Source organism: Dromiciops gliroides, chromosome 4 (assembly GCF_019393635.1).
Source record: "Dromiciops gliroides isolate mDroGli1 chromosome 4, mDroGli1.pri, whole genome shotgun sequence".
Taxonomy (NCBI): domain Eukaryota; kingdom Metazoa; phylum Chordata; class Mammalia; order Microbiotheria; family Microbiotheriidae; genus Dromiciops; species Dromiciops gliroides.
Window position 1 is genome coordinate 386343992 of NC_057864.1, and position 24193 is coordinate 386368184.

Here is a 24193-nt window from a genome sequence, read left to right on the forward strand (position 1 = left end):
GAACAAGTCATAAATGATCTTCCCAAGAAAAAAAAACCCCTAGCACAAGATGGATTTACAGGTAAATGTTACCAAAAATTTAAGAACCAATCCTAATACTACATAAACTGTTTCAAAAAATAGGTAAGAAGGAGTCCTACAAAATTCCCTTTATGGCACAAATATTGTTTTGATACCCAAACCAGGGAAAATAAAAACAGGGAAAAATATAGGCCAATTCCCCCACCCCCCATATAGATGCAAATATTTTAAATAAAATACCAACAAGGATATTACAGCAATGTATCACCAGGATCATACCCTATGACCTGGTGCGATTTATAATAGGAATGCAGAGCTGGTGCATTATTAGGAAAACTATCAGCAAAATTGACAATATCAACAACAAAACAAAAAAAAAATCATAGAATTATCTCAATACATACAGAAAAAAGCTACTGACAAAATATAATACCCATTCTTGTTAGAAACACTAGAAAGTCTAGGAATAAATTAAGTCTTTAAAATGATCAATAGTATCTACCAAAAACCAAGAACAAGCATTTTCTGTAATGGAGATAAACTAGAAGCCTCAACACGGTCAACAGTGAAACAAGGATGCTATCACTGCTGTTAATCAACATTGTATTAGAAATCTTTTCTAGGGCAATGACAAGAAAAATTGAATGACTATAAGTAGGCAATATATAAGCTTTGGGGGCAAGAACTCATCATTTGACTAAAATTGCTAGAAAAACTGAAAAGCAATTTGGCAGAAACTAGGCATAGATCAACATCTCATACTGTATACCAAAATAAGGTCAAAATGGGTAAATGATTTTGACACAAACAGTGATATCATAAGTAAATTATGGGAGTATGAGAAATGTACCCACCAGATCTATGAATAAGAGAATTTATTACCAAACAATAGATAGGATCATGAGAAGTAAAATGGATAATTTTGGTTATATGAAATTGAAAGGTTTTTGCACAAATTAAGTATAGCCAAAATTAGAAGGAAAGCAAAAAACGGGGGAGGGGGAAACTTTTACAGCAAATTTTTCTGAAAAAAGACTAATTTCTCAAATATATAGGGAACTGAGACAAAAGTATAAAAAATAAGAGCTATCCCCCAATTGATAAATCATCAAAGAACATTAAAAGGCAATTTTCAGAATAAGAAATCAAAGCTATCAACAATCAAATGAAAAAGTTCTCTAAATAACAACTGATTAGAGAAATGCAGATTAAAACAACTCTTAGGTACCACCTCAAACCTATCAAATTGGCTTACATGAGAGAAAGAAAGAAAAATAATAGAGGGGATGAGGAAAAATAGGTACACTAATATACTATTGGTGGAGTTGTGGATTGGTCCATCCATTCTGGAGAACAATTTGGAACTATGTCCAAAGGGGTATGTAATTGTGCATACCCTCTGACTCAGCAATACCACTACTAGGTCTATATCCCAAAGAGATCAAAGAAAGGGACATATACATACAAAAATATTTGTAACAACTCTTTTTGTGGTGGTAAAGAAATGGAAATTGAGAAGATGCTTAACAATTGGAGAATGGCTGAAAAAGTTGTAATATATGATTGTGATGTACTTGTAGCTACGATTTTAATAATATTGTGCTATGAGAAATGATGAAGGGAAACCTGGGAAGACATAGGAACTCATGCAAAGTGAAGTGAGAAGGACCTGCAGAACATTGTATATAGTAATAGCAATATTGTGCCGATGATCAGCTGTGAAAGAATTAGCTACTCTGGTCAAGACAATGATTCAAGACAATTCCAAAGGACCCATGATGAAGAATGCTTTCTGTCTCCAAAGAGAAAGAGAGCTGATGAACTCTGAGAGCATAATGAAACATTTTTCTCTTTATTTTTCTTCCTTTTGTGTGTGTGTTTTCTGCAGCATAACTAATATGGAAATATATTTTGCATGATTTCATATGTAAAACTGATGTCATGTTGGGTGGAAGAGAGGTGGGAGGAAGGAGTGAATTTGGAACTCAACATTTAAAAAGTAAAAGTTAAATAAAAAATCATTGGGAAATATTAAATGAAATAAATACAAATATAATTTTGCCATGAGGAATAGGACAATATCTGAAAAGGTGGGTAAAGCTATAGCATCTGACAGTAGGCCAGAAATGAAAAATGAGGTGAGCAGGTAGTGGAAAATAAGAAATGTGCATAGTAACTAGCTGCCATAATGTTTGAGGTACAAAGTCATGACCCCACTTCCTTTAATGGTAGAAGCAATTTAGGGCCCCCATCCCAGAAGACTTGGGACACCCAGCAGGCCGTTAATATAATGGTCTTAATATAACTGTTAATAATGTCCTAATATACTGATTCCAGTTTCTAGTATAAATTAATCCTGTAGAAGGGATTAATAGGTCAAAAGCTCTTTCTTAAAGAACTAGAAAAACAAATCACTAGGGCTGATCATCCAAGTCATTTGGGGATACTTTTAGGAAGAGAGAAGAAATGTCACTAAATTCAATCAATAGAGGTAATAGTTAGGCTGACTTCCCTATGGGGATCCTTAGAAATTCCAGAAAATGAAATATGTTAAAATGGGTGCCATGGCAATGATAGTCATCTTGGAATTTCCCCAGGTAAGGTTCCTATTTATCTATGAATTCCATAATGTTGGCTACATAAGGAGAAACTTTGTGTAAATAATACATTAATGCAAACTTATGGCTTCTTCTTAAAGGAAGTCTTGTATTAGTTTCATCTTTATATCTTATTCCAGTACCTTAAAAAACAACTGACAGTTCAGAGATTGTAGTGGAAGTTCTGAAATAGCATTTCTGGTAGATTATTATACTAGCAAAGTTTATAATCATCTTTACTTGGATTGCAGAAAAGACTACTAAATTGTTCACAGAATTATTCTTATTTTGCTTTCATAGATACTCAGTAAAAGTGTCACAAGGGCTCATTGTTACAATACAGGTACGCACATCTAAAACTGATGTTTTTGTCAAACTACAAATCCTGGAAAATGAAGAAGAGGCTGTAAGCACCGTTGGAAAAGGCCATGCTATAATTCCTACATTTTTTTTCCTTAGTAATGAAAAAGCTTTAAGCTCTCAATGTAAGTACCTTATTTTTAATTCTTTTAAAAATATTTTGGATTAAAGAATAGACATTTACTTATTCAGTTTTAACATCATTTACTTGGAAAAAACCATTAACATGTGAAAATGTGAAATACAACTGTGATCAATGAAGTCATCATTTAATATGTGTATTATATTAATACATATATATGCACAAGATATATATGTATATAATATACATATACTATACACATATATACCATACAAATATAGGCACCATTTTACTGCTATATATGGATGTGTGTGTGTATAGCAGCAAAATGGTTACTATTATGGTTCATAACACTTCTCAAAAAGGTTGTGTTGTGACATTTCCTCGAGGTGAACTTGTGTTCTTTGGGCCATGCCAGTTAAGTACAAGTTCTTTTTTTTTTTTTTTAGTGAGGCAATTGGGGTTAAGTGACTTGCCCAGGGTCACAGGGCCAGTAAGTGTTAAGTGTCTTAGGCCAGACTTGAACTCAGGTACTCCTGACTCCAGGGCTGGTGCTCTATCCACTGCGCCATCTAGCTGCCCCTAAGTACAAGTTCTGATAGGTTCTCCTTTGCTGGAAAGGTTTTTGAGTCTAATTTCCACAGTGAACTGCACTGTGTTCCCTACATGCTTTTGGTCAGTAGGCTGGACAGTGATAAATTCTTTGGCCTTGCCAACCTAGCAAACAACAAAAAATACTTTGGCAGTGATTGTGGCCGAGTGGTAGCAAAGGTAACAAAGATTGCTCAGAATGATGGTTTTCAGACCACCTTCCTATCAACATTAATTTGTTAACATTCTAACTGTGAGATTCTTGTCCAGTCATCAGTGAACATTCTACAGGCAGACTGTTAGTGGGGAGTCCAGTGGTAGGGGCTTGTGGGCTCTATTGGGTTAGGAGTCAATACCAGGGGAATATCATCACTCTGTGAACAGGAGAGTACTCCCTCCCTCCATCCCCCACCTCCTTCCTCCTCCCATGAGAGACACAGGTGGGCTCTTCTTTGCTGGAGGTCTTAAGGAGTGGCTGGATGACCATTTGTTGGGAGGACTTTGGAGGGATTCCTCTTGGGTGAGGCTGCTGAGGTCCCTTCCAGTTCTCCCTTTCTGTAATTCTGTGACCTGGTTCTGAGTTAGGGAATGGGGGTGGGGAGGGTTGTTCCCTTATTCCCAAGGAAATCACTTCTGTTTTGCTTTAGTTCAGTTCCACAAGAATACCTCCATCACCTACTGTGTGCCAGGCACCATGTTGGGTGATGGGAGCACCAATGAACAGGGGAACAAGCTTTATTAAGCATCTACTATGTGCTAGACACAGTGCTAAGTACTTTACAAATATTGTCTTATTTAATTCTCATAACCATCCTGGAAGGGAGGTACTATTATTATTCCCATTTTACAGTTGAAGGAACTGGGGCAAACAAAGGTTAAGTGACCTGCTCTGGGTCACACACAGCTAATAATTATCTGAAGCTGGATTTAAATTCAGGTTTTCCTGACTCTAGATCCATAGCTTTCTCCACTGCACTACAGTAAATGAAAGAGTTATTAGGTTTGGTTTTATTATGGGTACAAACACTGCTAAAAGTATCATTTCATGGGATACTTGTTCATTTCATCTTTCAGTGCTCATGGTAAGCATAAGTAAAAAAAACAAACAACCCTTAAGATTCTTGCAGCAAGTTAAATAGAAAGCATATGAAGAAGTCGATAAGAAATCAATTCCATAATTTTGTACTTTGATATCATCTTTCTCTTAAAAACTTCCCCTATTTCAATTTTCCTATTACTGTCAAGTATGCTGTCATGCTTCTTCAAGTCAACTAGGCTTGAAAGCTTAGTCTCCAATGAGGAGAAACCCATTGCCACTTATAAACCTCTCTCTCTCTCTTTTTAACACAGTAAGAAATGGTTCTAATGATTGCAGCTTTTCAGTATGGTCTAAGATCTGGTATTGCTAGGCTCCCTTCTTTCTCACTTGTTTTTATTAATTTCCTTGATATTCTTATATTCTTGACATATTTTTCTCTAGATATATTTGGCTATTTTTCCTAGTTCTAGACAATAATCTTTTGGTAGTTTAATTGGTAGGCCTTAGATCAAATCCAGTTTCAGACATTTCCTAGCAGTGTGACTCTGGGCAAGTGACTTAACCTCTGTTTGCTTCAACCCACGGAAAAAGGAAATGGCAAACTACTTTAGTATCTTTGCCAAGAAAACCTCACAGAGTATTGGTGTGCTATGGTCCATAGGGTCATGAAGAGTCAAACATGACTGAATGACTGAACAACAACAAAGTCTGATTAATATATCACAGAATAAATAAATTATTTTAGGTAATACTGTCATTTTTGTTTTATTGGCTATTCTTACCCATGAATAATTAATATGTCTTCAATTATTGAGATGTTTTTATTTGATTAAAGAGTGTTTTGTAATTATATTCATATAGTTTCTGTATGTGTCTTGGCAAGTAGACTGCCAATTATTTTATATTTTCCATGGTTATTTTAAATGGAATTTATTTTTCTATCTCTGTACTACATTTTGTTGATAATATACAAAAATGACAGTGATCTGTGTGGGTTTATGTTATGTCCTACAACTTTGTTGAACTTATTGTTTCAATTAGCCCTTTTAGTTAATTCTCTAGAGTTCTCCATGTAAGCTTTATCAAATAATCTGCAAAAAGTTTTGTTGTTTCCCTTTTGCTTATACTTATTCCTTCTTTTTCTTGTCTTATTGCTATAGCTAGGATTTCTAAGACTATATTGAATATAACAACTATAATGGGCATCCTTGCTTTACCTTAAATCTTATTAGGAAGGCTCCTAGTTTATTCCCATTATAGATAATGCGGTCTCTAGGCTTTATATAGGTGTTACTTCTCATGTTAAGGGAAGTTACATTTATTCTTATTCTTAAAAAACCCAACAATAATAGGTGGTTTATATTTTCAGAAGTGTTTTCTGAATTTATTGATATACTCATATGAATTTTTGTTTTTATTATCAATATGGTCAGTTATGTTTATCTTTTTTTTAAACATTGAACCATTCCTGACATAACTGGTTTAATCCAGTCTTTTCATCTTTATGATACGTTGCTTTAGTCTTCTTGCTAATATTTTATTTTAAATTTGTTACATCAATATTTATTAGGGATATTATTCTATAGTTTGCTTTCTCTGTTTTGACTCTCCCTGGTTTAGGTACCAAGAACATATTTGGTCATCAAAATAATTTTATAGGATCCTTTTTCCTATTTTTTTTTTGTGAGGCAATTGGGGTTAAGTGACTTGCCCAGGGTCACACAGCTAGTAAGTGTTAAGTGTCTGAGGCCGGATTTGAACTCAGGTCCTCCTGACTCCAGGGCCAATGCTCTATCCACTGCGCCACCTAGCTGCACCCCTTTTTTCCTATTTTTAAAAAATAGTTTGTGTATTATTGGAATACATTGTTTTTAAAACATTTGGTAAAAATCATTTGTAAATGCACCTAATCCTGGGGATTTTTTCTTTGGGAATTCATTTACATCTTTTTCTATTTCATTTTATGGGATAGAGTTATATAATTCCTATATTTCCAGGTCTGTTAATCTGACCAATTTACATTTCCATAAATATCCATCTATTTCATTTTGATTTGCCAGTTTTGTTGGCATATAATCATGGAAATAGTTTCTGATATTTTTAAAGCTTTTAGTTATTGGTTATGAATTTATTTTTTCAATTTTATAATAGTAATTTTATTTTATTCCATCTTTTAAAAATTGTTAGCTATAATTGTTAGTATATCTATTTTATTGATTTTAAAGCTAATTTAGTTATTAATGTTTTTCTTTCAGTTTTGTTAATCTCTGTTTTTGAAGATATTTATTTGATGTTTAATTTGGAGATTTTAATTTGTTTTTTTAGTATTTTTAGATAAATTACCAATTAATCCATCTCTTCTTTCTCTTTTATTCTTTATGTACTGTTTTCCTGCATCCCCAAACTTTGTTATTTTGTCTCACTGTTGTCATTATGTTTAATGAAATTATTGATTATTTTAATGATTAATTTTTAACCCACCAATTCTTTAATATTAAATTATTTAGTTTCAAATTAATTTTGATTCTTTGATTCAAATGCAATTTATTGAATATGAATTTTATTGAATAGCCCATAAAGAAACATTAATATTTTCTTCTTTTCTGCATTTGTGTGAGATGTTTAGTCACTAATTCAGTCAGTTTTTGTGAAAGTGCCATTTACAACAGAAATATGGATACCTCTCTCCATTCTAATTCAATAATCTGAAGAGGACATCAAATCTAAGTTTTTGAAAGTTCTATTCAGATCTTTTATTTCTTTTTTAAAATCTTTAGTTAGAATTGGCTAGATCTGAGAGGGGAGGGGTAAGTTGAGTTCCCCTACTATTATAGTTTTATTGTCTATTTCTCCTTGTATTTTTTTTAACTTTTCCTTTAAGGATTTAGATGATAATAAATGGCATGTAGTGCATATATTTTTATTATGGTATTACTAATTTTTTGTCTATGGTCCTTTCTGTACAATAGATTCTTCCTTTTTATCTTATTTAATTAGATCTACTTTTGTTCTTGCTTTGCATGAAATCATGATAGCTAACCATGCCTTTTTTACTTCAGCTAAAGCATAATAGATTCTCCTCTAGTCCTGTATTTTAATTTTATGTATCTTCCTGTTTAAAATGTGTTTCTTGTTAGATTCTGATTTCTAATCTGTTCTGGTATCTTTTTATGGATAAGCTCATTGCATTCGCATTCACAATTATGGTTGCTATGTATTTCCCTTCATCCTATCCAATTATACTTTTTCTTCTCTTTATTTCCTACCCCTACTTTAAGATTTTTTTGCTTGTGACTAATCATTCTTCTCTTAATCTACCCTGATATTTTATTCTTCTATTTCCTTTGACCCCTTTTCCTCTTGTTTCCTGATTGGGTGAAATGCATTTCTCTACATATATAATTGGGTATAAAAACATGGATTTCTCCCCTTTGACCAGTTCAGAGGAGAGTGAGGTTCAAGTGTGGAAAACTCCATCCCTTCCTCACTGTATAGATTTCTACTTGTACAATTCAGCAAAGGAATGGGATAAGCTATAAGTGGTAAGGCATCCCTGCCAGTGGCCAGACTACTGCTAAACTTTGCTGCCTAATTTGTGGCCTTGAGAATCCTTGAGTTATACACTGAAACTACAGATCACAGCTGAGTTAGTAAAAGTCTGTCTTCTCTTTATCTTCTGCCATGGGGATCTGATAATGTCTACTTTGCAAATTTAGCACTGAAAACCATTGTTTGCCTAGCGGATAATTCAGGGTATCTTAGACTCATGGATTGGTATTTTGGTTCAGCTTAATTCCCTTTAAAGCCTGTTAGTCTACCTATATTTATATGTTCTAGTCTTCATTAATACTAGTCTGAGCATCATGATGTCATTGACTAACAATTCTTTCAGTTAGAATGCCCTGGCAGGCATAACACATCCCAGATACTCTCCCTTGAGTTTGGGGGTCTAGGCCAATAAGTAAAACAGTGTCTTCCTAATCTACTTACTGATATGTGGAATTTATATAGTGCTTAAAGGTTCACAAAACATTTTTAAAAATATTTTCTCATTTGATCTTTACAGTGATGTTGATTCTGTAAAGTAGTTCAAGAAAACATTTTCCTCATTCCCTATTTTTCTATGAGAAGAGTAGGTGGCTCAGTGGATAGAGCACTGGCCCTGGAGTAAAGAGGACCTGAATTAAAATCTCACCTCAGACACTTACTAGCTGTGTAACCCTGGGCAAGTCACTTAACCCCAGTTCCCTTAAATAATCGGAGACACCTCCAGTCATATCTTGTCACTGGACCCAGATGGCTCTGGAGGAGAGAGTGAAGTTGGTAACCTTGCTTGCACAGCCCTCCCTCACTTAAATCCAATTTAGTGCAAGTCATGACATCACACCAATGTCATGGTCCTCTTCAAGAATGAAGGACAAACAACAACAGATAAGAAGACAAGTTTAGATTTAGATGAAGTATCTTTTTCCAAGATCACACCACTAGGGATGTAAACCCAGGACTTTAATTTCCAAATCTAGTCTTTTTTTTTTTTTTAATGCCATGACAGACAATGCTGTATACAGATTTCAGTGCAGCAATATAATTGGGGTCACTATTTGAAGCTTGTTATGGCAGAATACAACAAAACAAAGACAATACAATTTTAAATGTATGCTATCAATTTTTAAACTCAGAATGAATGTTTCCCCAATCAGCTAGCAAGCAAGTTATTTCTCATAATGTGGTCACCAAGAAAGAAGCGGATATACCACAAACGAAGAAAAAGGCTGCTGCAGGAGCTCAAAAAGTTAATAGGACACGAACTACTGGTGCAACTGAAAGTGGTCAGTCTGTTCTTGATGACGATTCTGTTAGCCTTCCAAATGTAGATGAAAATTCCCAAGTTTCCCAACAGGTAAGATATTTACATTGAAAAGAAGTATATGCCAGGTAATAGTTTAAAACAACTATTTTTACTTTCATCAAGACAGCCTTGATTTAAAAAAAAAGACTTGTTGAAATTATAAAATTTATCTATTCTAAAATGTTGTTTTTATAATTTTAATCAACAAAAATGCATCTAATGGGAATAAGGCCTCAATATTTAAAAAAAGGAATTCTGATTGATTTTGTTGATTGAAATGATAAAAAGAGATGTAGAATAGTTTTGTTTATTGTTTCAGTGGAAAGAATAGGGCCGGTCTGGTAATTTCCTTACAGATGCATCAGTGAACACAGACATTTGAAAATACTTATTGGTATGAAAAAAAGATTGTAAATTAGAGAATCATAAAATTGGAAGTTATGTTATATAGATACCAATCTCCCTTATTGTATAGATCAGGCAAATAAGGTCTATAGAAATTCAAGGTCATGATTAATGGAATGATATACCATGAATTTTTAGACTTCATTGATCTATGAAAATATTAGAATAGAATATTGTAAGAAGATAATATTATTTTAGCTAGAGAAATGCAATAGTGGTAATGCTATAAAAAGATAATATGATTTATTTGGATAGAGTTATAATTTTGAATTTAGAGGACTGTGTTCAAATTCTGTCTCTGTCCTTCCTAGCTGTCTTATCTTGTGAAAGTCTTTTCGCCTCTAGAACTGAGATTTCTCATCTATTAAATGAAGGGATTGAATTAGATGACTTTCGAGATTCTTTCTAGCTCTGAATTCAAGACAATATGATCTCAGCATGCATTCTTTCTATACTCCAACCATTTTGTCCTTACACTGAGGTAACTGGTATTGAGTTATCAGTTTAAGGGCAGATTACTTTTGCATTTAATATGCTGTATATTCACATTATTTCTTCACTAAACACTGCATTTTATTTCAGACTTATAAGTATATCATACAAGCTACAGTATTATATAACAGTTGGCCCCTTACAGAAAGCCAGTTGGCATTTGTTCAGACACTTAAAGACTTGGAGAAAAATGATCTCAGAGGTATGTTACCTTAAATTCTTGTATTTATATGCACATTATGTTTGTGCATTTTATCGCATGATTTTAATGTCATTTTAGCATTATTTTCTGCATGTATGGTATGTGTTCTTTGGTTTTCTTTATTTTTTTATTCTTAAAAGTTATTGTAATTGTTTTTGTAATTGATTTATTGAACCGAAAATATGTGGAATACTTTAGGCTCAGATGAAAACCAACTTTGCCTAGACAGCATAATTTATTATATTCCACTAGACAACTTTCAAGTAATTCAGGGGAAGCAGATTTTCACAAATTTAATTTATGACAATTCATTTACAAAATGTAACACTGTCTTTGGATGTTTCTGATAACAACATTTTAACATTTCAGCAGGTGGAGGTATTGTTACATGAAAGAGGACTTTTTGATGTATAAAATATTGTGTAACATTTCACATTGTAGAGCAAGAAATAATAGGTTTTATTCTTTAAAAATTAAATGCAGACACCCATAATGCCCAAGCTTTAGGCAAAAATAGTTTAGTTTCACATTTGGAAGGATGTAGTTTTCAGAATCATACTCCTAGTATTTCCAAATAAAATGTATTCTTTTTTGTTTGCTACAGAACAGTAAGTTAGTTTAGATTTGTCATTCATTAATGATCCATTTTTGTAAAATAAGGAACATTTATTAGACAAGGGTTTTTATTGTTTTCAGGTGTCCTTAAAAGATTTTTTTTGGCCAAAGAACAAGGAGGTAGATGATACTCTCACTTTTTCCCTCACAAAGTTCTTCCAGAATATGGCAGGAGACAAGGGCATCATTGCTAGATGTCGCAGCTAGGAGGAAGGTTCTGAGGGGAAACAATATATTTCACATCCTCAACAAGAGATTAAGCCAAAAATAGAGATGCAATGGAGAGGAAATTTGAATGCCAAATGTAAGGGAATAAGCAAAAGTGGACACCAAGCCTGAGTTGGGTGAATACCATGTAAGGCAGATGAAAGTACTGTCATGTCTTGACATTCGTGGTGGTTAGGGGCACTGGACCCCAACAAATATGGAAAACTGTGAATAACTTTAGCCCCCAACCCAAACCTTAAATTTTTAATAATTCTGCTGGTATTTATTTAAGACACAAAATCAATAAAACAAGACATTTCCACCCCCACGAAAAGTTGCAGTTTTTACATGAGAGAGATTAGTATTTCACACAGTAGACAGAGTCTTTGTAGCCAACAATATACCTGCAAGTAACTGTTTCATGGATTTTCTTCTCATATGAAAAGCACATAATACAATGATCACTATGAGAGAAAATCACGATTGAGTCTGGATGGTAGAGAGACAAAGGATAATCACCTGTAGTTCTGTAGTGCACTGAAATTTTTAACATTTACTGTTTATATAAATTTATAATGTATACTTAATGGTCGTAAATGATAAAATAGATGAATAATATAGAGCACCTACGCATTTATGACTTACTAATTTTTTTTTTAGTTTTCTTTACCTGCACATGTTGTCTGGAATTTTTTAGCAGTATGCTACAAATCTCTAAAAATTCCTAGTTAATTATTGATGATCAACCCCCAAAATAACCAAAACTGCAAATGTGAACCCAGAATATCAAAAGATGACTGAGATGGGCCAGGCCAAATATAGCATAGCCAATAGTAGAAATTACCATGTATTTCGAAGTAGAGAAGTTTTCTAACAATAAAGACTCATCATTAGGTGTTTTCTTAGGATGGAATGTTAAAGCATAAGGACCATGTTTGTTTAACCATTTTAAAACGAGCTCCACAGTGAAAAAAGAAAACTTGATGAAACAAGTTTCATATTTCTTTTTTTCTTGAAGAGATCACATTAAGAATGTTTTTTTTTCCCTGCATGAAGAATTGATTAGGTAGGAACCCTCAAGAATGTATACCCTACATATAGGTCTCAGAGACCCTTAAAATGGGAAAGGATGCAAAGAAACATGTTAGAAACGTGGTTATGTGTATATAGTTTTTTTTTTTTTAAGAGTTGGATCATTATTAAAAAGGTTGCAGTGAAACACACATACACACATACACATTACCATAAAGGATTGTGGGGGAGCTGTTTTCACTAGTACTGTAATTGTTCCTTTTTCTGGATACTTTTTTTTCTCTTAAGTAATGTAGAATATCATTATAGAATCAAAGATGAGTACTGCATAATACCTCAGTCACACTAATGACTCACATTGAACTTGCAACATACAAAACCTCCAGATCTTTACTATGAGAAAGTTTTCTAGCTAAACTCTCGAAATCATGTACATCTGAAGTTCGTTTGCATCCTAATTCCTGAACTTCACATTTATTCTCATTGAATTTCATTTATGTAAAAAAATAACATTTGTTTTTTAAATATTGATTTTCAGATTCTCTCCATCCTTCCCCTTCTCCTCTCTTTGAGGAGAAGGCAAACAATTTGATGTAGATTAGATATCTGAAGTCATGCAAAACATATTTCCATAATAGCCCTATGCAAAAGAGAACACAAGCAAGGAAAATTAAAAAGTATTCTTTGATCTGCGTTCAGACCTTAATCAGTTCTTTATCTGGTGGTGGATATCATTTTTCATCATAATCCTTTGGAATTGTCTTGGATCATTGTATTGCTCAGAGTAGCAGTCATTAACAGTTGATCTTTGTACAGTCTTTGCTTTCACTTGTGTAAATGTTCTCCTGGTTCTGCTCACTTTATTTTGTTGCAGTTCATATAAATCTTCTCAGGTTTTTCTGAAACCATCCTGTTTATAATTTCTTATAGCACAGTAGTATTCCAGCATAATCAATCATATACTATAATTTGTTCTTCCATTCTCCAGTTGATTGGGCATTCCCACAATTTCCAATTCTTTCCCTCCTCAAAAATAACTGATATAAATCAAACAAACATATAAATATATAAAACAAAAGTTTCTTTTCCTTTTTTCCTTAATCTCTTTGGGATACCATAATAACTAGTAGTGGTATTGGTTTGATCAAAGAGTATGGACAGTTTTATAGCTCTTTGGGCCATAGTTCCAAATTGTTTTCTAAACCTGTTTGGATGAGTTCACAACTCCATCAACACTGCATTGGTGTCCCAATTTTTCCACTTCTCCATCATTTGTCATTTTCCTTTTCTGTCATATATAGGCAAACTAATAGATATGAGTGGTACCTCAGAGTTGTTTTAATTACATTACTCTAATCAATAGTGATGTAGAACATTTTATATGACTACAAATAGCTTTTATTTTTTCTTCTGGAAAACTGGTTGTTTATTTCATTTGGACCATTTATCAATTGGGGAATGATTTTATATTCTAATAAATTTGACTCAGGCCTTTATCAAAGAAATTTCTGGTAATTTTCCCCCAGTTCCCTGCTTTCTTTCTAATCTTGGCTGTATTGGTTTTGTTTGTGCAAAACCTTTTCAATTCAACGCAATCAAAATGATCCACATTACATCCCATAGTGCTCTCTATCTCTGTTTTGGTCATAAATTCGTCCCTATCCACAAATCTGTCAGGTAAAATAACCCATGCTCCCCTAATTTGCTTATATTGTCCTTTATGTCTAAATCATGTACCATTTTGACCTTATCTTGGTTTATGGTGTGAGATACTGGTGCATGCCTAGTTTTTGTCAAATTCTTTTCCAGTTTTTCGAGAAATTTTTGTCAAATATTGAGTTCTTGCCCCAAAAGTTTGGATCTTTGCATTTATCAAATGCTAGATTACTATGGTAATTTAATACTGTATAATGTATACCTAATCTGCTCCACTGATCCACCACTCTATTTTGAGCTATCATCAGATTATTTTGACGATTATCACTTTTTAGTACATTTTGAAGTCTGGTACTTATTGACTACCTTCCTTCATGTTTTTTCATCAATTCTTTTGATTGTCTTGAACTTTTCTTCTTCCAGATGAATTTGGTTATTTTTTTCTAGCTCTGTAAAATTAATTTTTGATAATTTGATTGGTGTGGCACTGAATAAATGAATTAATTATAGTTAGAATTATCATTTTTATTATATTGGCTCAGCCTATCCATGATCAATTGATATTTCTCCAATTATTTATTATTTATGACTATGCAAAAAGTTTTTTGTAGTTGTATTCATATATTTCTGGGTTTGTCTTGGCAGATAGTCTCCCAAGTAGTTTACTGTCTGCAGTTATTTTAAATAGAATTTCTCTTTCTATTTAATTCTAAATTGGATAGTTAATCTAATTCAGAGGGCTTTGATTTTGGCCTAGACATAGGCATAGAAAAGGAAAGACCTATTCTTAATCTGTAGACCCATTGCCTGGCTTTTGTTAAACTGGGTATGATGGCTCTCACTAAGGAACTTTTAGCCTGTTTTCATCAGGATGAACTTTTCTTCACTATACCTTAGCAGACAGATGTTTAGAAGTTTGTATGAACTTGAAGAAACAAAGTCAGAAGATAACAATAAGGAACAATTCTTAGTGGGAACTATGTACCTAAGTAGCAATTGCAGAAACATGCAGCTGAGACTAAAGGGACCAGGAGAGTGACATCTGCAATGGCAATATCCTGAACCATTTGAGCAATGTAACCAGGGTGATTCACCACTAGAAATTATCTACACAAGAATTACCACTACACCAGTAGTCTATGCTTAGCCATCACTAGTCCACGGGTATAATATGTCTATCAGGGACACCACACCAGCAGAGATCAAGAATAGTACACTTACATTACAGGAAGACATCTGTGGTCCTGTAATATCAGAGGCTTGATTTGCCTCTCCACATGGATCCCCCTACATAAAGAGACAATACAAAAGTTATTTAACTTTTCAGGGATTCATGCTAAACTGATATCACTTTCTCTCCTGGGTCCATTTTGTGTCTTTGTATTTCTCTTGCCTTTTGGAGTTCTCAGCACCAAACCAAAATTATTTGGTTATTCTGAAATATTTTTAATTTGTATTTTTAAACAGGTTGGAGGCACTGTTTTTCATCTCATGAGTTGTTTTCTAAATATATGGGGAGTGCCTCTTGCCCTTGCATTTTTTTGTTTTGTTTCCCCCTGCAGAAGAAACTAAAATAATAGTCCAGAAGAAAAAAGGAAAACCCTGTTCCGGAATCTGGTATGTCAGTTGTGGGCCCCACCTTCAGAACCACCATTCTTTTCTTTCCCACATTTTTCCTTTTAGGAAAAAGATAGTATAGCACAGAGGAAGTCTATACTATAGTCCTGTTCATCACTGAGCATTCAAATTTAAATGTTTAGGAACATTTAATGTTCATGAACATCAACAGTCTGGTAGAGGAGCATGCAATTTATGCTGGTCAGGGGGAATTACCAGAACTGAATTCCAAATTGTTTTCCAAAAATAGCTGAACCAATTCATGGTTCCAACAACATATTAACCTGCTTGTCTTCCTGTGTGTTTTGTTCTAAAGCACATGTTAATGTTCTTCATCTCTTCCTACAAGGTCAAAACTCATCATCATTAAACATTGTTCTCTTTTATTGTCTTGTTCTTTCCTTTACATTGTTGTTGTCATTGTATATATCGTTTTGTTGTTTCTGCTTACTTCACTTAGAATCAGTTCATACATGTCTTTCCCAGCTTGTCTGAATTCTTCAAATTTATTGTTTCTTGTGACATAATTATATTCTATTGCATTCATTCATTTATACCACAATTTGCTTAGCCATCTGTCAGTTGATGAGCATCCACTTTGTCTCCAATTCTTTGCTACCCCACAATATGTGCACATATGCTCATGCATACGCAAAACCACTGTTATAAATATATATGCATATATATGTTATATTGGACCTTTTTGTTTATCTTTAACAATACCCAGCAGTGTGGTTTCTGAATCAAAGGATATGAACATAGTCCTTTTTTCTCACAGAATCACAAATTTCTAGGATGGTTGAATCAATTAGCAGTTTCCCCAATATATTCATGTACCATAGTCCCTCTAATGTTAAATGTTTCTTTGTCATTTTGCCAATTTGCTTGACTGAAGTGAAACTTCAGATTTGTTATGATTTTTGCTTCTCTTAGTAGTGATTTGGAGGAATAATTCATATGGTTGTTAATTATTTATATTTTGTTTGAGATCTATTTTTTCATATACCCTAGTCATTTATCTATTGGGGAATGGATATTCTTTTTCTAAAATGTATGCTTGTATTTTTTGGGTTTTTATATCACTATAATTTTAAAAAATATATCCCTTCTCTGTTCCCTTCCCAGAGATAGCTTTTACCAAAAAAAATTAAAAAGGGAAAAGTAGTTTGGCAAAATTAACATAGATATCGGCCAAGAATGACATTTTTATAGGAAGTGTTCTATATACACATTCTTTCATATCTACAATGAAGAGTGAAAGGTGCATTCTCTCACCCATTCATCTTCAGGGCCAAGATTGGTCATTATAATGTCACAGTGTTCAGTTTTAACTTTTGTCATTGTTCTTTCCATTAACATTGTTGTAGTAATTGTTCTTATTGTTTTTGTGACTGATTATTTCATTTTGCATCAGTTCATATGTCTTCTTATACTTCTCTATATTCCCTATATTTATAATTTTTATTAGGCAGTATCATTCCATCATATCCATGTACCTCAATTTACTTAGCTTAGAAAGAGTTCTTTTTATATATGTATCTATGTATGTGTGTTTGTATGTATATATGTAAATATTCATCAATGTTAATACCTTTTACATTTAGATATTAGAAATATTTCATGCAAAAACTTCCTCATTTGATAGTTTTCCTTCGTAGCCTAGCTGCAGTTTTATTTGTCCAAAATTTTTCAATTTCGGCCATATATAACTTTATAGCACATTCAGAAAGACATGAAGAATTAATTTCAATGGGATTTACAGATGCCCATGGCTCTACTGATGGGCAAAAAGCCACATCTACTGTGAAAACGACTCGAAAAGGAAAAGACAAAGGAACTGACAAGGCAGAAAAAGAGAAGGCAGCCAAAGAAAAAATGGCACCCAAAGTTGAAGCTCAGGTAAGAATGACATTCCTCATTTGAATAATTTATGAAATGTTGGTTTTGACAATGTTTGGCCTCTCATAGGCAGGAATTCTGGTATCACAATTGTAAATCCCCTATAACTCTTATAATTCCAGTTTTCAAAATAGACAAACTAAATTGTACATGGGCTGCTCATCTTCTAGGAGATTATTTCTGCATGCCATGAACCACTGAGAGGTAACACAAGGGCACCAGGATAGGGAGGACAGGCCTAGAGTGATGAAAGGAAGGGTCAGTGCCAAAGAAAAACTTCACCCACATCACAGTTTAGTTTAAGGTCAGACCTGTATGATATAATCAGAATTAAAAACATCAGTTTAGGTCTTCAATAAAAATGGACCCTTCCTGGTCCATTTTATTGAGAAAACTGCATATAATTAAATTGAGAATTGTACCTGAAAAGAGAAATTCCTCCTTGGTTTAAAAAAATCATAAGCCTTCTAATGAAGAATCATTTCTTAAATGTTTCCACAGAAATCCATGAAATCTTAAAATGGAGAATAAAAATGATAGACGAGGACTTATAGACATACATAAGGAGAAAGAGAGAAAGTTGGGGTTTGAACTGCCTGAGATTAGAGGTCGTCTTCACTGTAAAATCCTCTTGGCTATCATTAGCTTTTACCTCCTACAAAAGACCTTCTTGAACACCATTGCTATTGACCTTTTTGTCTCTTCCTGTGAGCAGCTGATACTTTTTCTCTCTCCTCTGGATAGCAGATACCCACTTCTTGTTCCATTCATCCCTGTGGTTTAGGGTCACTGTGTACCCAAGCAGAAATCCTCTCCCCCAATTATCAAGCCTTGCTTGTTTATCCCTATTCAGTTTACCTTTATACATCAGAGGTATTGATTCTTCTCTGGTCTCCCATTCTATCACATCCTCTGGAACCCACTTTTATTGTTGATAACCTAATGATAGCTCTCTTCCTTTCATACTTTTCTATCCTCTGGTGTTCAGAAACCTGATTTTTTTCAGGAAATAATTATTGCCTTGCCTCCATCTACTTTGCTGACCACTCTTTTCATATTTGAAAACCCAGTGGGCTGGGAGGAGAGGAGGCATACCTCTTGGTCCATTTACCTCCCTCTACCACTACCACTCAGGAACTTCCCTGAGATTCTTGTTGTTTTTCTGTAATTCAGAATATTGTGTCTGACTCTTCCTGGTTCTGTGGAGCATAGCACCCCTTCTTTCCTCCACTGTCTTCCAATGTCTGTCTAATTTCATGTTTCTTCCTTCCATGACACTATCTATTCATCTCATCCTCTGCTATCTCCTTCTCCTTTTGCCTTCAATCTTTCCCTATATCAGGGTCATTTCCAGTGAGTCCTGTCTTCTGATTATGTGGCCAAAGTATTGACTTGATTTAATTTCCTTGCTATCCAAGGGACTCTTAAAAGTCTTCTGTGGAACCACAATTTGAAAGCATCACTTTTGCAGTGTTCAGCTATAGCCCTACAATTCTAACTGTAGGCTGCATGTATCCATATGGATGTCCCGTTGGTATCTGAAATGCAACATATTGAAAATAACTCATTTTCCCCCTCCTATATCCCCTGAGTCCCACACCTACTCCTCCTTCATTCTACCCTATTAGTTTTGGGGGCTTAATAATTCTCCTAGTCACCCACTTAGATGACCTCAGAGTCATTATTCCTTCTCTTTATCAACTATATGCTACTAGTGTCCAAATTCTGTTAATTTGACCTTTGCAATATTCTCTTCACTCACACAAATACCATCCTAGTTCAAACCCTTATTGTTCCTTGCTTCACCTTTTATAATACATATTATATTAGGTGTTCAATAAAAATGGTCCCTTCAGTGGGCATTTCATTCGGAAAATTTCATAAAATTAAATTGAAAATTTTACCTGAAAAGAGAAATTCCTCCTTGGTAAAGCAAGCAAACAAGCAAAACTTAACAAACTACCTAATGGGAATGATTTCTTAAATGTTTCCCATAATCAGTCTCCATCCCTACAATTTCTCCTCTCTCTTATTCACCCTCCCCACAGATACTAAAATATATTCTTCAAAGGACAATTCTGATGCCATTCTCTTACTCAAAATCCTTCAATGGTCCATTATTGCTTTTACAATAAAATACAAATTTCTCAGTCTGACATTTAAAGCCTTGCACAACCTATTTTTTATCTTTCTTTACAACCTTACTTATTACTCTCCTTTTTGTATTCTAAAGCTAAATCAGAACTGGTCCTTAGACTCAACATTCCATTCCCACTTTCTATAAGCCATTTTCCACTCTCACCCTCACCCTCACCCCATAACTGTGATATATACTCCTTGCTCATCTGTATTTTTCAGAATTTCGATTTTCCTTCAACACTCAGTTTGGATGCTACGATTTACTATTACCTCTAGTTTCTAGTATATTTTCCACCAAATTTCCTTTTATTTTGCTTATCTGCATACACGTTATATCCTTAAAGAGAAACATAAGCTACTCAAGATAAAATACTTTTATTTTTGTATTCATACTCTCCATGTAGCAAAGTGTATATAGGTCTGGGTTCTTGTACTTAGGAACACTTGGATTCAAGTCCTTGCCCTTGTTATATTCCAGCTGGTGTTTTGGACATGCAACATAACCACTCAGTACCATCAGCAACTCCCTAAGACTGTAGGGTATGGACAAATCACATTGCTATTGATTAAGTTTCCAGACTGAGGGTTCCTCACACCAATAAAGTCATAGATTTGTAACAATTTCCCCTCTCCCCAAATCTCATTATCTAATACACTGCCTTATACATATTAGGTGTTTAATAAATGTTTATTGAACTGAAAAAACTTAGAAACATTGTGACAAATGCAGCTATTGTTCACTATAGGGCACAGTTATAACTAGCCCTTAGGTAAACTCTGACAAAATTTTTAGTTGAAACTCTAGTGTTCTCTAAGTCAATCATATCATTTGCAAAGTGCAATACTTTTGTTTCTTCTTTGCCTGTAGTCATTACCTTAAATTTTCTGTTTCTCATTTTATTTATGTAACTAGCATTTCTGTAAGTATGAAAAATAATAATGGTGATAATGGAAATGCTTGATGTTATTGGAAAGGCCTCTAGTGTTTCTCCATTATGGATAATGTCTGTTCTTGGTTTTATAAAGAAACTCTACCACATTAAGGAAAGGTCTAGTTATCCTTTTTAATGTTTTTAACATAAATTTGGCATCATATTTTGTCAAAAGCCCTTTCTTAATATATTAATGGAGTCATTATAATGTATTATTTTTGTTATTACAGTTCTCTTAATAATGAATTAACTTTGCATTTCTGGTCATAGGGTATAATATTTTAAATATGTTGTTGCAGATTCTTTGCTAATATTTTGACCAATATTTTTACATTGACATTCATTAGAGAGATTGGACTATTATTTTCTTCCTCTACTTTATTTCTCTTTGGTTTAGGTACTACCACCACAACTATAATATTTGTCCCACAGAAAGATTTTGAAAGGATGCTTTCTTTATCTATTTCTGCAATAAAGTTTGTGTGATATTGAAGTTAGTTGTTGTTTGAATGCTTGATAGAATTCTATTGTAAATCCATCTGTGTCTGGATTTTCTTTTTCTTTTTTTTTTTTTTGTGGGGCAATGGGGGTTAAGTGACTTGCCCAGGGTCACACAGCTAGTAAGTGTCAAGTGTCTGAGGCCGGATTTGAACTCAGGTACTCCTGAATCCAGGGCCAGTGCTTTATCCACTGCGCCACCTAGCCGCCCCCTTTCTTTTTCTTTTGTTAGTTCATATATAGCTTTTTCAATTTCTTTTTTGGTGATTGAGTGATTTAAATGGTTTTTTTCTTTGTTAATCTAGGTATTATTCATTTTTCTTAAAATTTCTTTTGTTATCAATTTTATTGGCGTTTAGTTGGGTAAAATAGTTTCTAATGCTTTCCTTTATTTCCTCTTCATTTGTTGTGAACTATTTTTTTATTATTTTTTCAGTGTGGTAATCTGCTGTTTTTTTGTTTTGTTTTTATTGTGTCTAGTTGGGTTTCTTTAGGGCCTTATATGTATGTATGTATTATGTGTGTATTTATATTTGACCCCCAGATACTAGATTGGGAAGTATGTACTAACTTATTGAATTCTATAGGTAAGTGTTTTCAAAGATTGTGTCTCAGTCATGGTAGATTCCATTCAGTCCCCTTTTCTCTCCCCTGTGAACCCTATTACCTCTGTTCTTTTAGACTCATTTTGATTCCCTGTCCACATGTATCCCAGGGATGGGAAGATGTTTATAGTTCAGCAACCGCATACCTTTCTGTACTATACTTGAAACTAGATATAGTCCATCTCTTTCTGCTAACCTGGCACATAGTTGACTTGGCTGGTTGAAAGAGAGTAAGTTGTGGATAGAGCACCGGCCCTGGATTCAGGAGTACCTGAGTTCAAATCCAGCCTCAGACACTTAAAAAACTTACCAGCTGCGTGACCCTGGGCAAGTCACTTAAACCCAATTGCCCTGCAAAAAAAAAAAAAAAAAGTATAAAAAAGGGGCAGCTAGATGGTGCAGTGGTTAAAGCATTGGCCCTGGATTCAGGAGTACCTGAGTTCAAATCCAGCCTCAGACACTTAACACTTACTAGCTGTGTGACCCTGGGCAAGTCACTTAACCCCCATTGCCCCGCAAAAAAAAAAAAAAAAAGAGAGTAAGTATATAATCATTCTTCCCTGCATTACTCTTTACTAGTTTACCTCAAATAATGGCCTACTGTACCCTTTTCTGAAGGGAAATGTTCTGTTCAGTGAATTCTTTGGGGTGTTAGGGAAAATTAGGAGACAATGCAGTATGGTGGAGAGTGTACTAAATTTGTTATGAGTACCTTGTATAGGTTTCCTGTTCTGCTGCTTACTACCTATGTGACCTCGGGCAAGTAAATTTTCTGCTCTGGACTTCTTTATCCTCTCCTATAAAATCAGGGATGTTAGTCCAGATAACCTTTAAGACTCCTTCTAGCTTTCAGTCTATGATCCTAAGTTTGTTTTCACAAGCCCTATAGAGATAGAATTCTCTCAAATGCTGAAAGCAAGGAGATTATTCTGGAACCTTATTTTCCTACTCTTTATTTTTGTAATGCAGGGGTTAAGCAGAACAGCATTAATTCATAATGTTCCCTTTCCTATTCCTTATGCATATATTTCAGTCTGATTCTCAAGTACAGTAATACTGGCAAAGAAAACAGATGTGGTAACAACAGATTACAATAAACATCAGTTTGTGTCTATCACTGCTCCAAATTGGTACATATTGATTATACACAGGTCTAAAAATAAATTGGTGATTTAAAAAAAAACAAACCTGAGATTGTTAAAAACAATCTAGAATGAAAAACCATAAAGAATTTAGAAAATACCAATCATTCATTAAAAACTTAGAAATCTAGCCATCTATTTTGTTACCCATCCCCCATTTTAGGCTCAGCAACAAGATCCAAATAAACCTTATTGGGTGCTGCGACTGGTCACCGAACAGATTGACACCGACATTCTGGAAGTTAAGAAGGATACAGAAAGAGCTGATGAAATCCGAGCAATGAAACAAGCTTGGGAGTCTGCAGAGCCAGGCAGATCTATCAAGGTAATCACAGTTGGAGAGCTTGTTCTAGTTGTCTTCATTCTGGAGTGTCTGGTAACAACAAAATGTAGGAGATATATTTATAGTCAAGCACTTGAGAGAGTGGAGGGAGGTTAATAATATGGAATAAATAACTTCTCACAACAGCAATTATGTAGGTACTTATATTTTCCCTCTTTCTTTCCTGCCCTTTTCCAATCAAATGGTAACCTTGTTGTAATTAGCCTTGGGTCTGTTTCATAACTATAAAAAGTGATGATGCTTTTTAAGGTACAAACTGTAGCTTTTCTCCCAAAGGCTAGGAGTTTATTTTCATTTATAAGGTGCTGGCTGTGCCCATTCCTCTGTTTACCTCTCCAAAGAAGGAAGAGTAAACATGGATTTGTAGATACATAAGAGAATCTTATGAACACATGCACATTCACAATCTCTCTCTTATAATCTTCCTCCTCCTCGGCGCATACAGAATTCTTTGGACCTGCCTTATGCACTCATCATATTTTCTTTTATACTTATTTTTGTATGTGTTACATCTACCTAGTATCATGTAAAGCTCCACAAGAACAGGAATTATATATTATTTAAACTTTTTATCCACTTCAGAGACTAAAGTAGTTCTATTCATAGAGTAGGTATTGTGTTGGTGATGATAAATTTAACTGACAACAGATTGGAGTGTGTGTGTTTGTTTGAAATATGATACTATAGAATAATTAATAGGTATGTTTGATATCTAATATAGTTAATCCAAATATTTTGATCATTCAAATTTAGAACTTATTTGTGTGTATATATAATTATATAGCATATAATGTCATTAATTTCAATAGATAATTCATTCCTTGACAATTTATTGAGTATGTCTTGGGTACAAACCACTTTCCTAGGTAC

At 34.0% G+C, this 24193-nt stretch overlaps 1 protein-coding gene and 1 long non-coding RNA gene across 2 annotated transcripts in view; one reads left to right on the plus strand and one right to left on the minus strand.

The window, feature by feature from the left end:
* The window catches only part of ADGB (androglobin), a 167417-nt gene that overhangs the window by 133442 nt on the left and 9782 nt on the right, over positions 1-24193 (plus strand). Inside the window, exons 27-32 of the mRNA XM_043999579.1 lie at positions 2919-3103; positions 9391-9590; positions 10527-10638; positions 15711-15752; positions 17483-17664; positions 23144-23305. Coding sequence (XP_043855514.1) covers positions 2919-3103; positions 9391-9590; positions 10527-10638; positions 15711-15752; positions 17483-17664; positions 23144-23305 — 883 coding nt within the window. The remainder of the gene's footprint in view (positions 1-2918; positions 3104-9390; positions 9591-10526; positions 10639-15710; positions 15753-17482; positions 17665-23143; positions 23306-24193) is intronic.
* LOC122752696 overlaps positions 21533-24193 on the minus strand; it is a 137160-nt gene continuing 134499 nt past the window's right edge. The window contains exons 2-3 of the long non-coding RNA XR_006356200.1: positions 23169-23353; positions 21533-22189 (exon numbers count right to left, since the gene is read on the minus strand). This is a non-coding gene — a long non-coding RNA (uncharacterized LOC122752696). The remainder of the gene's footprint in view (positions 22190-23168; positions 23354-24193) is intronic.